This window comes from Apteryx rowi, unplaced genomic scaffold (genome assembly GCF_003343035.1).
Source record: "Apteryx rowi isolate R43461 unplaced genomic scaffold, aptRow1 scaffold_29, whole genome shotgun sequence".
Lineage (NCBI taxonomy): Eukaryota > Metazoa > Chordata > Aves > Apterygiformes > Apterygidae > Apteryx > Apteryx rowi.
The window spans coordinates 2,126,877-2,141,498 of NW_020449307.1; the positions used below are offsets into that span (position 1 = coordinate 2,126,877).

General features: G+C 40.2%; 1 protein-coding gene across 1 annotated transcript in view; it reads right to left on the reverse strand.

Annotated features, from left to right (window-relative positions):
• The window catches only part of PTPRN2 (protein tyrosine phosphatase, receptor type N2), a 506,489-nt gene that overhangs the window by 53,036 nt on the left and 438,831 nt on the right, over positions 1–14,622 (reverse strand). The window contains 1 exon segment of the mRNA XM_026069273.1: positions 4,889–5,036. Within this exon segment, the coding sequence (XP_025925058.1) occupies positions 4,889–5,036 (148 nt within the window).

Sequence of the window (14,622 nt, forward strand, 5' to 3'; positions counted from 1 at the left end):
AGAACCACTCTTTATTGTTCACACAAAATTATTCCTCTGGTAAAGTTTCAATATGAGGACTACAAAACCAAGAAAGGGAAGACACACATCCACATTTTTCACTTCCAGCTTCTCTTAAGCCCTGCAGCACAAAAACCAGAAACATAAAAAGAACTGGTGACATCTGAGATCTTGGATCACTGCCAGAGTGCCTGGAGAAGGACTATAGCTCTGAAACYTTTGGGCTATAGTAGACATGCAGTTTAAACATGCTAAATGTGGTCTGGTGACAACTCTTACATCTCTTAAGCTATGTAAGCACTTAACAGAAGCCCTGTCCACTGGATAGCAAAATTCTTTGAATGAGCTAATCAGCAAAAAGAATGGGGTGAAGCATTTTCAAGTAATGGAAGAAGGAGCAGACAGAGATTCATCAGTGTTCAGCAAACAAATGTTACTTTAACTCTCCAATAAAAAGTCAAGTGTCAGATCAGTAAGTTCAAGAATCAGTTTTTAAAACATCATGTTTTACCCTGATCCTCCATTTTAGTGTACCTTATCACTATCCTGGTGTCTCGGTGGGTTTATCAGAGGGTGAGACATGTTAAGACTTTGGCATTGAAAATGTGGTGAGACTTTGTATTTGCTCTCAGAAAAAAATATGCAAAAAATGTTGTACATGTGTTTTCTGTATATAACGAGAATTTGCACCCATGTGTACTTAAGTTGCAGCATTGAGCATTCATATTGACAATGAACAGCTTGTGCTTGTCTATGTCTGTTACCACCTCAAAGCTCCTAGGAACCAGCACAATAGCTCTTCAGAAACAGGCAAAAAATGGGGACACCAGTTTGGAACATTAACAACAAGCAACAGTGGGAAAAACGCTGGATGTACAAGATTCTTTTTGTAAACTGCATATTGATTATGTTCCAAGCAAGTAAAAAGGAGCAGGAGAAGTAGCAAATAAAAAGAAGAAGGAAGAGCATGAGAGAAAAGGAAGAAATCTAAGATCAATCTAAAAAGCAAGCTAGAAAGATCAATAAAGAAATAGGACAGGAGAAGGAAGGTAATAAGGAAGTGAGAGAAAAGGCAGACGCTGTTACTAGCCATTGTAATCTGGGCAAGCTACAACTAGCCATCATTTCAAATAACAACAACAGCTACTGCTGAATGCTGGACTACCTGCATTTGCTATTGGTTCAGCCAAAACAAAATTGTCTCTGTTGTTTTTCAGATGAGGATTGAAAGCTTGGAAAAATAAAATTCACATCTTGCCTTATTTTCTGTCTACTGTGTCCTATTAGCTAGACACTTCTGAAGGAACAGAACCAACAAACTGAAATACTAGACACAGGTGTATGGGAGACCCAAAGGTTGTCTGAATCCAGGCCTCACAGAGCAGGATAAATCTCCCAACTATCAAGTTGGCACATTCTGCCTGGACCATCCTTCTCCTCCTCTCAGGTTTAGACTGATTTTTTTTTACACATGCACACATGTATGCACAGAAGCACATATCAAATTGCTCTACAGAACTACACTGAAGTGAGCAAAAACTACAGAGGAGTAAAAGCGAAGCAGTCTGAAGACTGTGAAGATTCATGATTTTCTGATCATAGTTATTTTGTCCATGGGTTATTTGCCCACAAAGGAACTCTTCTTAGATCCGTACTGAAATCTAGTTCACTTATTCCAGAGCACTGCTTGTATGGATAATGCACATACACAGAGCAAGTACTCTTCACTCGGGCGCTCCTGTTCTTGGGTGCACGCGCCCTGGCTGCACGCAAGCCTCAGAACGGCGTGGGCACTCTGCCCCCAGTGCTCTGCTTTCCCTTCAGGAAAATCAGCACACAGAAGTAAGCACGTTGCTCTAATATAGATCACATCCAGTGGACATAGCCATGGTGGACAACTAATAGAAATCACTGTTTTTCCAGATGTCAGCTGCAAAACGGTGTTTATGAAATGAACTGTTTAAAGCATATATATATATATATATATAGTATACATGTGTACACACACATATAAAAGCATACAGTATTGACCCTGCTGAAATGCTTTTACTTTGCAGAAATGCAAGCCGGGAAAATTAAGTCTGAAAAGCTTTTTTTGACATCAACAAACTGAACTGCCAGTGTGTTCCTACAGAAAAGGAGGTACCCCATAACCCTAAGTTATATCAACCTGTTTGCTGTTTGGATAAAAAGATGTAGTTTTGTTGATCTAGAATGTCTGTCACAAGAACTGTTAGAATTTTTTAAATTAGTAATCAATTAAGTGCGATGTCAAGGTGTTCTGCCACCAAGTATTTTAGATGTGTTTAAGAAGAGAAGATAGGTATAAGAGTAAGCCATGATGAAACTGTGAGCTCGAAGGTCTTATTAATATAGAAATGACATCAGTTGTGCAATCAGTAAAAATTAATATCCTAATATTGTAAGATTGGTTAAGAAAGGAAAATATAAAGTAGATGATACAAAATGATATTAAAGCCTCTTTGAAACCTTCCTAAAATGAAATCTTTTCCAATGCTGATCTTCTTTTACCTTGTCAAGGTGGTTATGAATATGAAAGGGGCAACAAAATGCTACCAAGGCCTTACTCTCTGAAAATACCTTGAATGTAGCATATCAACTCTAAAGCATATCAAAAGCATATCAAGTTTGCTTCTTAATTTATGCTGAAGTAAACCTGTGACTCTTTGCTACAGTTTTAATGTCAAATCTAAAAAAAAAAAAGTGGGCTAACTGGGCTCTTTCTCATCTCAGTCTAATCTTAGAGTCTATAATAACCACCATCTTACCAAAATTTAATGTTGTTTAAACTGTATGTCACACTTCTTCACCCACCATCAAAGTAGTTTTAGGGTATAACATGACAGCTGTTTACCAGTGCATAGTAACTTAGGAAAGTAAGGACAGGCAATTTTGCGCAATTCAGTCAAAAAAAGGAAAATTCTAAGTATACTAACAACCATAACAGAATTTTCCACACTGCAGAAAAGCCAAGAAATAGCATTTTTACTCTTAGAAAAGTACTAAGGGATTTTAAATGTGCTAAAATACTTCTAATTAAAGCTTCAGATAAATTGCAGCCACGCTGGCCATGTCCAAATGCCTTCAGGAGCAGTACTCATTCAGTCTGGGCTCGGTGGAAAGGGCAGACATACCGACAGACCATGCAGCAAGCCAAGGGCGGAGGCTTGCAAACTGAAGGCAATGCAGGCTGTCATCCACATGGTACCATGCCATGGAAAGAGACAGACTATCTTAGCCCTGAAAACAGTCCAGCACTGTAGTGTGGCATGTCACCCAAGCTAAACATCTCTGCTCCACTGCACTGCCACAGTCACAGAGCTGGCACAGTCTAGGCTGAGGGTCCCTGCATTACTGCTCGTCGTATCTTGCAGACACATTTACTGCCTGGACAGGGTACACCAGCATCACCTTTGGCAACACCTACCGTTCCCACGCTGCCTCCAATGCAGTGACCAGGAACAATGTGGTTTAATTTACGAGCAGCAACTTTGAACAGCTTAAGATGTTCTGACTGTAAGTCTGCATTGACAAAAAGCCTTTAAGCAGGAAGATCAATTTGGATCAACGGACGTTATCATGGAGCAATTTTCACTTCCTATTATGTAGGTAGGCATTATTTTCTCAGGATAGGAGAAAATGCAGAAATCTGTCACTCCTTTAACTTTTGTGGTTACTTTTTTAGAAGTTTGCAACAGACCTGGTAACAAAACCCACTGAAGTCAACAAAATTTTGCTGTTTACCCGAATAGACTTTTGACCAGTGCCATATTTACTCTGGAGAATTTACCTCACCAAACTATTATACTCTTCTCCAAAGCTGCACAGTGCTGGAAAAAGAACCTCTATATTAACAAGAGAGCCAAACCCTACTGAAACAAATATGCAAGCATCGATGGGCTCAGTTAAATAATCATGTAGTTCCAAACAGTCTTCACTCTAAATCTGGCTCTGACATTGACTTAATGTATTACCTGTCATTTCCCCATTTCTAAAAGAGGAATAGCGCTTACTCATGGCTCTCATAGGGAAAATTAATGTTTTCAAGGCACTTTAAAAATTAAAATAGCTATATATTTTTGCCAAGCTACCCAGCTGGATTGTGGGCACACTGATTGAGAACATTTTTGTCGCTGTGGTCTGTGCATATATTCTCAGTTTCAGTTTTGTTTCATTGGTTGCTTAATAAAATGTGTGGCCCATACCAATGTAATCTATGCAATACATATATTTGCATAGGGAAAATATGTTGCTTTATTTCAGGCTCCCAAAGGTGGCTGCTTACAGAAAAGAGCAGACTCTAGGAATATAAATATTGGCTGCATTCTTTTTCTCTTTTCATCCAAAGCCTAGCAGAGAGAGAAGCTAGTCTGCAAGCTCATCCACTGAAGCCTAAAGGGGCTCATTCAGTACAGCTGAGTATCTGATAAACAGATCGTCTAGCTCTGATTATAGACTGCTGGTATTACTGTTGGATGGACACGATACCAACTTGTCTAAACCCAAGCCAAACTTATTTCTACTGAATGGCTACAGATGCCGTCCTTGTACAGAAGCTGTATTCCGGAGTTGAAAAGCACTCTGGCTATTGAATTTCGTGAGACAGTGCAGCTGCAGCAGCAGTACTATGTGACACAGTTATGCAATTCATAACACATATGCAACTTATAAGGAGATAAAACCGTGTCTGATATGACAACAGGACATGCAGTCAACCAATATTTATAGCTATGATTTTCTAATACACACATACACTATTCTGTACAGTGTTTGCCTGTTGACTGTAACTCTCAAAGTACTGTGCAAAGGATATTGAGGAAAACATCACAAACTTAAAACACAGTCACCCAAATTAAAGTGTACATACATGGTACTACAGCCTGTGAGCGATTCTTCTGGATATTTTCCTCCCGCTGTGCAATGGTGGTGGCATTGGGTTCAGCCTGATAAGCACAAAGAGCTTCCCACTCTTTCTCCAGACGATTCTTATTTTTCAGATGATCTTCCATGTAGGACTGGAATTAAAAGAATACCATATTAAGCATTGACTCAATGCTCAGACTCAAAACTCAGACTCAAAGTGAAGCTGAAAGGATATGTATCAGGATAGAAAGCAGAGATGGGAAGAACTAATGTGTAATTCAGGGCTTCTATAAATAAGTACTTGCTCAGAACTTGTTTCCAGCTTCCCAAACTGTCAAAAACTCAGATACTTTTATCCTAAAGAGAGGGAAGAATGAAAATCAGAGCATGGGGATTCTGAGCCTTGGGGACAAAACACACCCAATCTTATTGTTAAATGATTGATTTAAGTGAGTTTATTTTAAGCTCATTTTTGTCATATAAATTAAGAGCTCTAACATGTAAAGGTGCTAGCTTCACTAAGAAGTAATGCTTGAAACCCCCAGCCACAGAGCTTCAGGAGCAAGCTATTTCTTCTTGAGTATCTAGAAAACAGAAGCACAAATGTCCTTTTCATCAGGTGATGAAAAGAAGCAAAAGTYCATTGGTACGAACTACTCATCAATACAACAAAAGCTCAAGTCTGACCGAAGGCTTTTAAAGCTGAAGTTCAAATGCATATACAAGTTATAAGAAACCTGAATCATCAACAATACAGCTAATGACAAGAATTAAAAACTTGCTAAGTGAATAATATTTTACTGATACAAAAAAACCAAAACAGGCCTTCTTCCACTGTTTGGGAGATCAATGGGGTGAGGGAAGAGGAAAAAAATTCCCCAAAGGATTTGGGGACTAGTTCTTTGCACTTTTTTGGAGACGGGGAAAAGGGTAAGTTCTCTCACTCTATCTTGCTTCTTCTCCATCCAAACACAACGGAGGGCAGGGAAGCTGAGGAAGGGATGCTGAGGAGCGCAGAAGCGTGTTCATCTTTCAGCCATCTGTAGGGCGGTTCAGAGCAGTGGAGGGGGTAGCCAGGTTCAAAGGGGCCAACCACTGCTTCTCTTTCCTTTGGCTGCTTCCTCCCTTTACAGGCGGGTGGTTATCACAGCTGATTTAAGGTTTGCAATGGGTCTGGCCATACAGATTTTTCAGATCAGGAAAAATGTTCTCCGCTTGTGCATGTTTATTGGTGCAGCAGTCACGTCTTCGGGATGCAGGGCAGGAGGGGGAAAGGTGTCAAATCACTCCTGGACACCTTGCCAGTCTTGCCCAAGTTTCCTTTTGGCCTGCGTGATCAGACTGTAACAGGCTATCTCTTGGCGGGCAGATGACTTCTAAAATTAAAAGTTTTAATTTCTCTGGTTTAAGATGAAGTGTCACAGCTCTACTACTGGGTCATTAAGAACTCATATCACACAGGGACTGGCACAGAGAGGGTCCTGAACTGAGAAGATGCTGTTAATTAGTTAATTTAATCGTCAGTGCGAGGAATGATGGACCGTCAGAGTATATTGGTGCAGGTCTTAAGTTTCTGCAGCTCTCATAAGGGTGGGGGTTCACTACAGCACTGAATAAGGCATCTGGTTCCAAGGGCTGCCAAAAGAGAAACAAACCCCTACTCCATCATCTCACGGCCCTGAAAACTGTAGCAAGTACGTGAGGGGGAGAGAGTGGAAAGGAGGAAGGGTGGGGAAAAAGAGAAATCTTCCCCTAACTTTAACATTAAAATTCAGAAAATTATCACCTGGTACTTAAGTCTATTTGTACAATAAAATTACCTTTCAGAGTGTGTCCTTTCCTACCAGACTCAGCAAGAGAATAATCTCACATTACACAGAGTTAATATTTGTAAAATAAATGGCATACTGCCTTTACAAGGTAGATTGAAAAAAGGACAAACCAGTTAGGGGACAAGCTCAGGGTCTGGGAGGAAGTGGAGAGCAGGGCTGCAGACCCAGGGTGCCCTTGGCCCAAGCATCAAAGCAGTTTTTAGTTAAAACTCCTCAGCCAAAGCTGTTCCTTTTGAAGCGCTCACTAATACAGTTAATTCTCTAGCAATACTTGTCTAGAAAATAACTCCTGGAAAGGATTCACTGAGAAGTATAAAAGGCAGTTTAATTTCTTGGAAAACCTTTTACATAGACAATCTCCATTACATCAAATTGTTCCTCCCAAACATATTTTAAACAAGAAAGGGCTATCATGCCCTATCAGCAGGTTTCTTAGAAGGTGTCAAAAGCTTTAAGCCTGCCTTCTGCCAAATGTAAGCTCTGCTAAAACTGTCACTTCATCACGCTTCCCACTGAACGAGCGAAGCYGGATACTGTTTTCTCTTGCAGATTGAACATTTTTTGAGTTAAGCAAGAGCCTCTGACACATAGCTTTGTTTTGTGCAAGGTTCGTCGTGTGTCTGCATCTTTACCCGAGATTTGTAAATCAAATCTGCTATGGAAAAGCAATTCAAGAAGTGGCGTTTCCAGGGGGAAAAAAAAAATCTGAATGTTTCTTTAAGGACACTGAAATATATTGGATTAGAAGAAAGGTTTCTAAGGGACGTAAAAAATAGTGGTGGCCTAGATGCAATCCAAACACCTACTGCGTGATTGCTTAAGTTCCAAAAGAAAGGAAAAAGCATCAGGCAGGGCCCTGATCTGGCTGAGGGGGAGCTGGGAGAGCTGCGGAGCCTGCACGGCCCCGCTGTGTGCTAGGGGAGCGGGTCAGCTAAAGCACGCTCAGCCCTTAACCTACAACTTAATGGATGGAAACTGTCCTCTGCTTGTCTGCTTGCCGCTGCCAACTGGCCGTTGCTATCGGGGAAGGGAGGGAGGCTAAAGAGCCCTCTCTCTCCTCCTAGCAAATCTGCGCCTGGGCATGTATGTTGAACATAATCAAAAAAAGATAATCCCTCCTAAGTAGAGAACAGTTGGTGTATACAGAATTTTTATGAGGAAAAGGGGGAAAAAATAGTGAAACCTTGCAAAACTACTGAGCCAAGATTCCCAGCTTCAGAAAAGCTGTTTAGCATGTGACAGCCAGAGATCAGGCAGCCAAGGACCAACCTGCAGCGTCTTCCCATTTGAAGCCACGGTTATATAATCTGATTCATTTTGGCCTTCCCATCACCAACATACCATAGACTTCAAGGACATCTTTGCAGATACATGGGTCTGCCAGCACCAATTCTCTCCAAAACACCGTGAGGTCCATGAAGCTGTACAAAAAGCTCCATAAACACCTGATTCCTAAAGCTGGGCTGTAAGCAGCAAGGAGCTTCCTGGCTGGCTCCAGCTTGTCTATTTGATGATCTCAAGCATTGTATCTTAAAATTAAAATTTTGCATTTTCTTTTTAAATTGCTAAACATGATGTAGGTAAAGTGTTCTGACTGCATACAAATTTTTAAATAACTCATCTTTCTTTTTAGAAAGGAAGTCTTTTAACTTTTACCTTATTTTTTTCAGGGAATATTGAATGTATGTACAAATGAATGTACAAATGAATACACTGAAATCTCAGCTTTGACCAGACAACCACTTTTCCTGCAGTGTCCATACCTCAGGCACATGGATCAGATTCACAGGACACTTCCTGACAGAACCTGAGGAGGTGTTTGGCTATTTGCACGGACCTGTGGAAAGCTCTGTTCAGCATGAACATCTGTTTTACACACATGTTTAAACAGCTACTGAGAAAGATGCTTCCTTGAAAACATTCAGAAGTCAAAAAATTTCTTCACAGTTAAGCAATCTTTCATTTACAGTCCTTCAGAGCCCCTACTCTCACACCCACTTTGCTAAACAAGAGCTTAGTGATTTTGAAATACTCCCATGGGAGCAGCTGGACGTACATTAAATTGAGTGGAACTTCTGATATTTTAGAGATGGTATGTCTACTGACACCCACTCCTTAATTAGGATGTTTCCATGAGACATTCTGCTGCACTTGCCTGGAACAAAAGAAATTCACTACCAGCACGTCAAACACAAGTGACTTTTACTGTCCCACAGCAGCAGGACAGATAAATAGAGGTTGTCACCAGTATTACTGTAATGCTCCTCAAAGCTGCTGCAGAAGATAGAGGTCTGGTCCCACCAAGGTGTCCACAGCTAGATCTGCCCTCAGCAGAGAGCCTGTAATCCTGAGCACATGCTACTGCTTAGACAAACACTGCCCGCCAGGCCAGATCTCCCTATGTACCCTGACTTTCATTAAATCTTCATTTTCCTCAGCAGAGCCTCACTTACAAGAACAGCTGGTAGCCGTTTATACTTTCTCTTGTATGCACAGATGAGATAGTCTTGCTACCAAATGTTTTAAGGGGAAAAGGAGTATGCAAAGTCACCCTCTCTCCTATCAGTGTACGTGGAGAGGGGGATGTGTTTTAAAATCTATTATTTTCTCAGTAAAGATTCACATGTAAATCCTGTGAGGCATGCCAGTTCTACAGCAAAAGAGGAGCTTTCAGCCAGGGGATGAAAAACTGGCCCAGGGACAATGAATCTCTGGCCAAGAGAAGTGGTACCAACAGCAAATATAAAGGCAGATTCAGCCTGGATTTGGTAACGATTCGTGAAAGCTCAGCTGATGTTGTAATTTGATGCCAAACTACTTGTTTTTCTTTACTCAAGGAGTGGCATCCAGTGCGCATTCTTTGGATAAATTAAAGTTGACAAATATCAAAATTAAATTTTAATTGTCTGGCCAATCTCCAAATACCTTCTTCAGAGATACTATGAATTGCATCTGCCAAGATATTTGTTTTAAAAACACCTGTTTTATTAGCTGATGGTCAGCTATTACAAAAAGCAATTATTTTTGACAACGCACTTCCAATATGGTGCTTGATTAGACACTCTTTTCATGGCTGCGGATGTCTCTTTCAATAAAAAGACGGGCAACTCTTACACTGACAGATCTTGACAAGTTTAATCTAATCTCAAATGTCAGCTTAAGAAGCGGATGGGACATGATCTTAATCCTTGTGAGCAGTGACCACTCAAATCTACACCTTGCACCTAACAACCTGAGAGCCATTGCTTTCCAGCAGCTGCTGCTTTTTCCGAAGGTGCAGCAAGGAAATCGAAACAAGAACCTGATGTAGCAGAGGCTGCTGCTGCTGCTCTCTGCCACCCTGCTCCGGAGGGGAGCAGGAACATGGGTGAGCACAGCATTGATGCCAGGTACCTAATTTTCTATTTCTCCAACAAAGAAAATTAGGTCCAGCTCACAAACTCCAGTTGCCCCCTAAACTCGATGGTCTTCATGCTCGGTCTCTGCTCCTTCTGCTGCATCTGCTCTGGTCACTACTGAAAAAGGGTGCTGCCCAAAACAGAGTGAAGGTGGGAGAAGTTTTGTGTGCCCTCTTGGCATTAAACTTCCAGAAGAAATCAGTTCCTCCAATGCACACATCCTTAGCAAACCTCTGCCAGTCTTTCCTGTTTTCACCTGGATCTCCAGAACTGCACAGCACTTTCTGCAGCCTCCAGAGAGACAAAAAGCCAAACCTGTATTGCCGCACTGAGACGGTGAGAACAGAGAGGACTCTCCATGGCTGAGCACAAGAGCTAGATGCTGCCATGGTGCCATCATTTGATGCTTCAGAAGCAATTTGGATAGTAAAGAATTGGCCTTAGGCATTATATAGCAACTGCAGTTGTGCGCTAAATACTAAAAGACAGTTCTTGAAACGACTCATTTGTTTTATTATTCTCTCCAACTGACTTAGGGAAATTTTGGGTTTTTTTGTTTTGTTTTGTTCCTTGTAGGAGGACACCCTAGCATTATTGTTGCTTAAACCTCTTCATCTACTTCAATATTTATCTCATTGACTATATGTAAGAGGAATTCTTTTCTGTGTAAATCCAGTTTACTTGCAAGATAGTACATGTTTCTACCCGTCCTTTTTCTGGTTTAATGTCTGATCACTAGTGGCTTCACAGTGATCGGATACTCACACTTTACACACACAGAGCTGGAAGAGACCCATTTCCAGGCCTTCAAATAATAGCTTGTTTCCTGTACCTCACTAACCAACTTTGCTAGTCTACTTTTATGTGCTCTATATCTAAAGTGGAGGCCAAACCACAGTTCATTCAGATTGTTATCAGACAGCTCTCTGTGACAAACCACTTATAAACTCTATTTCTCATAGTTTTTCTTCTTTGTGTTCAGGTAAAACTCTTTATTCTCCTAAATGACTTAATTCCTGGCAAATACGTGCTGGTAAGTTTATTCATTACCAACGAGCCAAGTTCCTGTTTAATCTTTCTTTCACAAATTGATCTCTGGTTTTCTGATAATTTCTGTTGTTCACTTCTGTTCCAGATTTTAGCTATTCCTTGGGATTCCTTCTGTTCTGATCTGTACATTGTACTCCTGGAAACACCCAAATGTTTTAAATAGGGTATATTAGTCATTGTCTGAACCCAATGAGATGGCTTTTGCAYAGGGAAGGCAATATCACTTTTCTCTTGCAAACTTAATTCGCTACCCGTTGTCCTCAATCCATTTCTTTCAGCCCTACTCTGCTCACACAGAATATTGCTCCTCTATAAAAATTTCCTCTTGAACAGGTTTCACTGTCCTCACTGTGTGGATCCATGAGTTAATAGCTCCATTCAAACCACAGACCGCTCTTCTGGTGACTCTTCTCTTTAAAGCTGATTTTATTTGTTGCACACGTTTTAAGTCTAAGGTTTTCAAGCTTTTGGATTACTCCTCTGTCATCACCTCTATGCAGCACCTTCCAGTGTGATACCACTCGTAAAAGTCATTGTCACTTCCATCTCCTTCCAGATCATTATTTAAAAACTTAAATATAACTGCATCTAACACCAGTTCCTGTACTGCTCTACCAGACACTCCCATATACAGACTTTGATTGTTGCTCTTTCTGTATCATCCTTCAGCCACATTTCAACTGACATAATTGTATTCTAAAAAATTGACATTAATTTTTCAATTAACAATTCATAAGACAGTTTCAAGGCTTTATTAAAACTTGGATATATAACTTCTGTTGTTTTCACTTCATCTACTGTTTTTGTAATTTTAGTTAAATAAAAGCAATCAAGTTTGTCCAGGCAAGACTTATTCTTTATAAAATTATGCATATTCTTACTCATTGTGCAGTTATCCAATGGAAAGGATGGAGGAGATTAGCAAACGCACAAAGGAAAGATTCCMGTCCTCTCTATCCTCTTGAATGAGAGCCTCACACTTATCTCCCTTTTATGCCTTTGAAAATCTCTCCCTAGATAATCAGCAATTTCTTTTTAATATGTGTTCCATTATTTTCTAGGGSTGGAGTCTGGATTCATGGAACAGTAATAGTAAGGATCATTTCTCCTGCTTCCTTCTCCCCACTCCCCTTTTAAAAATTATGATTACTTTATTCTTCTATTTTGCTGCATCATCACTTGTCCAGTACTATTCAAATAAAGCTCTCTGAGGCATAAGTGTCACTATGAGAATCCTGGAAGATTCATATTCAGACCACATAGACCTATCTTCGTATTTTCTAACCGTTCCCTATATAGTCTAACACAGTTTCACTGTGGTACTAACGTTATTTGGGGCTCTTACTTGGTTACAGAGGGTCAAGGCTTTCACCTTGAGCACAGACCAAGGGCTGTGAACTCATCACATGTGTCTCCATGAAGAAACCAGTCAGTGGTGCTCCATGTAGTATAACACGCAGGAGCAGAGCCTAACTGTGTCCATAGCTTTCCTACCTTTCTTACCTAAGAAAGCAGACTTTAAATAAAGACGATCCGATCAACTAATGCACTGAGAAAGCCCTAGCTTCCCCCAACAGTTGTAATTCTGTCAAGGCACCACAGATGTTCATGATGCTCTGCTCTGCCCATACTGCAATCACTCAGAGCCCATAGCAGTTACCAAGACCAGCTTCGTGACAGAGATTTCACTCTGCAAATGTTGTTAAAAGCACTAGCTTTATTTACACCAAGGCAAATAATACAAGTTTTCAATGTTAACTGCAGGGAAGCGTGATTTTATTGGGCTTGTTATGTTTAGCTGCAGAAAAATGTATCAAATAAAATCAAAATTCTGTTGTGGCAACTCATTTTCTGTATCTCACAGAATTTACATCTGGAGGAAATCTCAGTAACTTAACACCTAGCTATAAAGTCTCACAGACTTTCACTACCTGGGGAGAATGTTCTGCATCCAGCAGTCCTGATGAGGGCACCACTTCTGACTTCACTGGAGCCAGGATTTCATCATCCCATTAATCACTCGTTTCACGCTGGATGCTCCTTTTTCTTTTTTTATCTTGTCCCATGCCATCCCAGATCTCCTGATCTTATCAGATAGAACTGTCTAAGGTAATCCCAAATGAGAAAACTCTAGGAATCAAAAAGATGGGGTTTTGTATATTGTGTTTATAAAATATGCTGAGAAATCATTTTTCCTCCTTGGTGTTCAGAGCTATATTACCACGATAATGTGTTTCGATCTAATTTTTCTCATATTTCTCAATATCTGATTACAATAGTGAAAAGGGTAGGTTTTGAAGCCTTTTAAATTAAGCATTGAAAAGTACTGTAAAGCTTTACTAGAGCTGGCTTAAAACACTACTAATATCATACATAATATGGTAGATGATGATGGAAAAAAAAATGGAAGGGATAATTCTCTGATGAAGCGACTACTCAACCTGGCTGAGAATAATTTCACTAGATTGTTTCAAATAGGTTGCATTATTAGGAAATAACCATCAGTTTCTGTGGTGATGCCAGGCAACAATAAAAAATTACTTTTGGTAGTTTCAGTTTTATATTTTCAGATGTAAAGATTACTGTCAATGATAAAGCATGTAGGCAGAGAGCACATTCCTGCCTTAAGTATGCCATCTAAAATAATTTACAAGGATTGCCCTTGAGTTTCTAGAGAAATATCATAGCAGTGCATGACAGTAGGCACCAAACGAGACTACAGTGCAACTTTTACAAGAATGCTTGTAATTCACAAGGACATTAAATGGCAACCTATGTTCTGTTTACCTAAATTAATATACCCTGGATGGAGCATGTATCACTGCTTCCCCCTCTCTTAATGCTCTGATAATAGAGTTTTGTAACTTGTAAAAGGATTACTTCAATCCAATCAGCAGGTGCTGGGATCACTGTGTGTCAGACAAACACTTGCTAATCCCTTTTCTTACAGCTCCCAGCTGCCAAAGGTGCTCACTGAAATCCCAGTGAAAGGGCTGGATACAACCTGGTGTGGACTGACGCAGGTCTTCAGCTCTGCTGGAACTCTTGGAAGACACAGGTTACGCTAAACACTGTTAGAGTTCTGAATGACRGAGGCAGGTATGTTTTTAAAGAAAAGGTAGCTAAGAAATTAAATATTAAAAAATAGAATACTTAATTATGAAATATTTACTCCACGTGGCTATCTATCTCCAAATATAGCAGAAGGTAAGGAAATTCACTCTACAAAGAATCCATTCTCAAGGGTTATCAGCTACTTAATGGTGTCTTCTAGGTCTTAAAATACAACCACCCCCATCTCCTCCTCCTCACCCCCTTTCTTGAAATCTAATTTATGCCTATGAAGTTTCACCACTGCAATTACTTTGCTTTAAATAAACCTCAACAAAAAGGAGAAGATGATTACCATAAAAGGAATATAATTTTGCTCCCTTACGAGCTTTGTATTTCTATAGCTC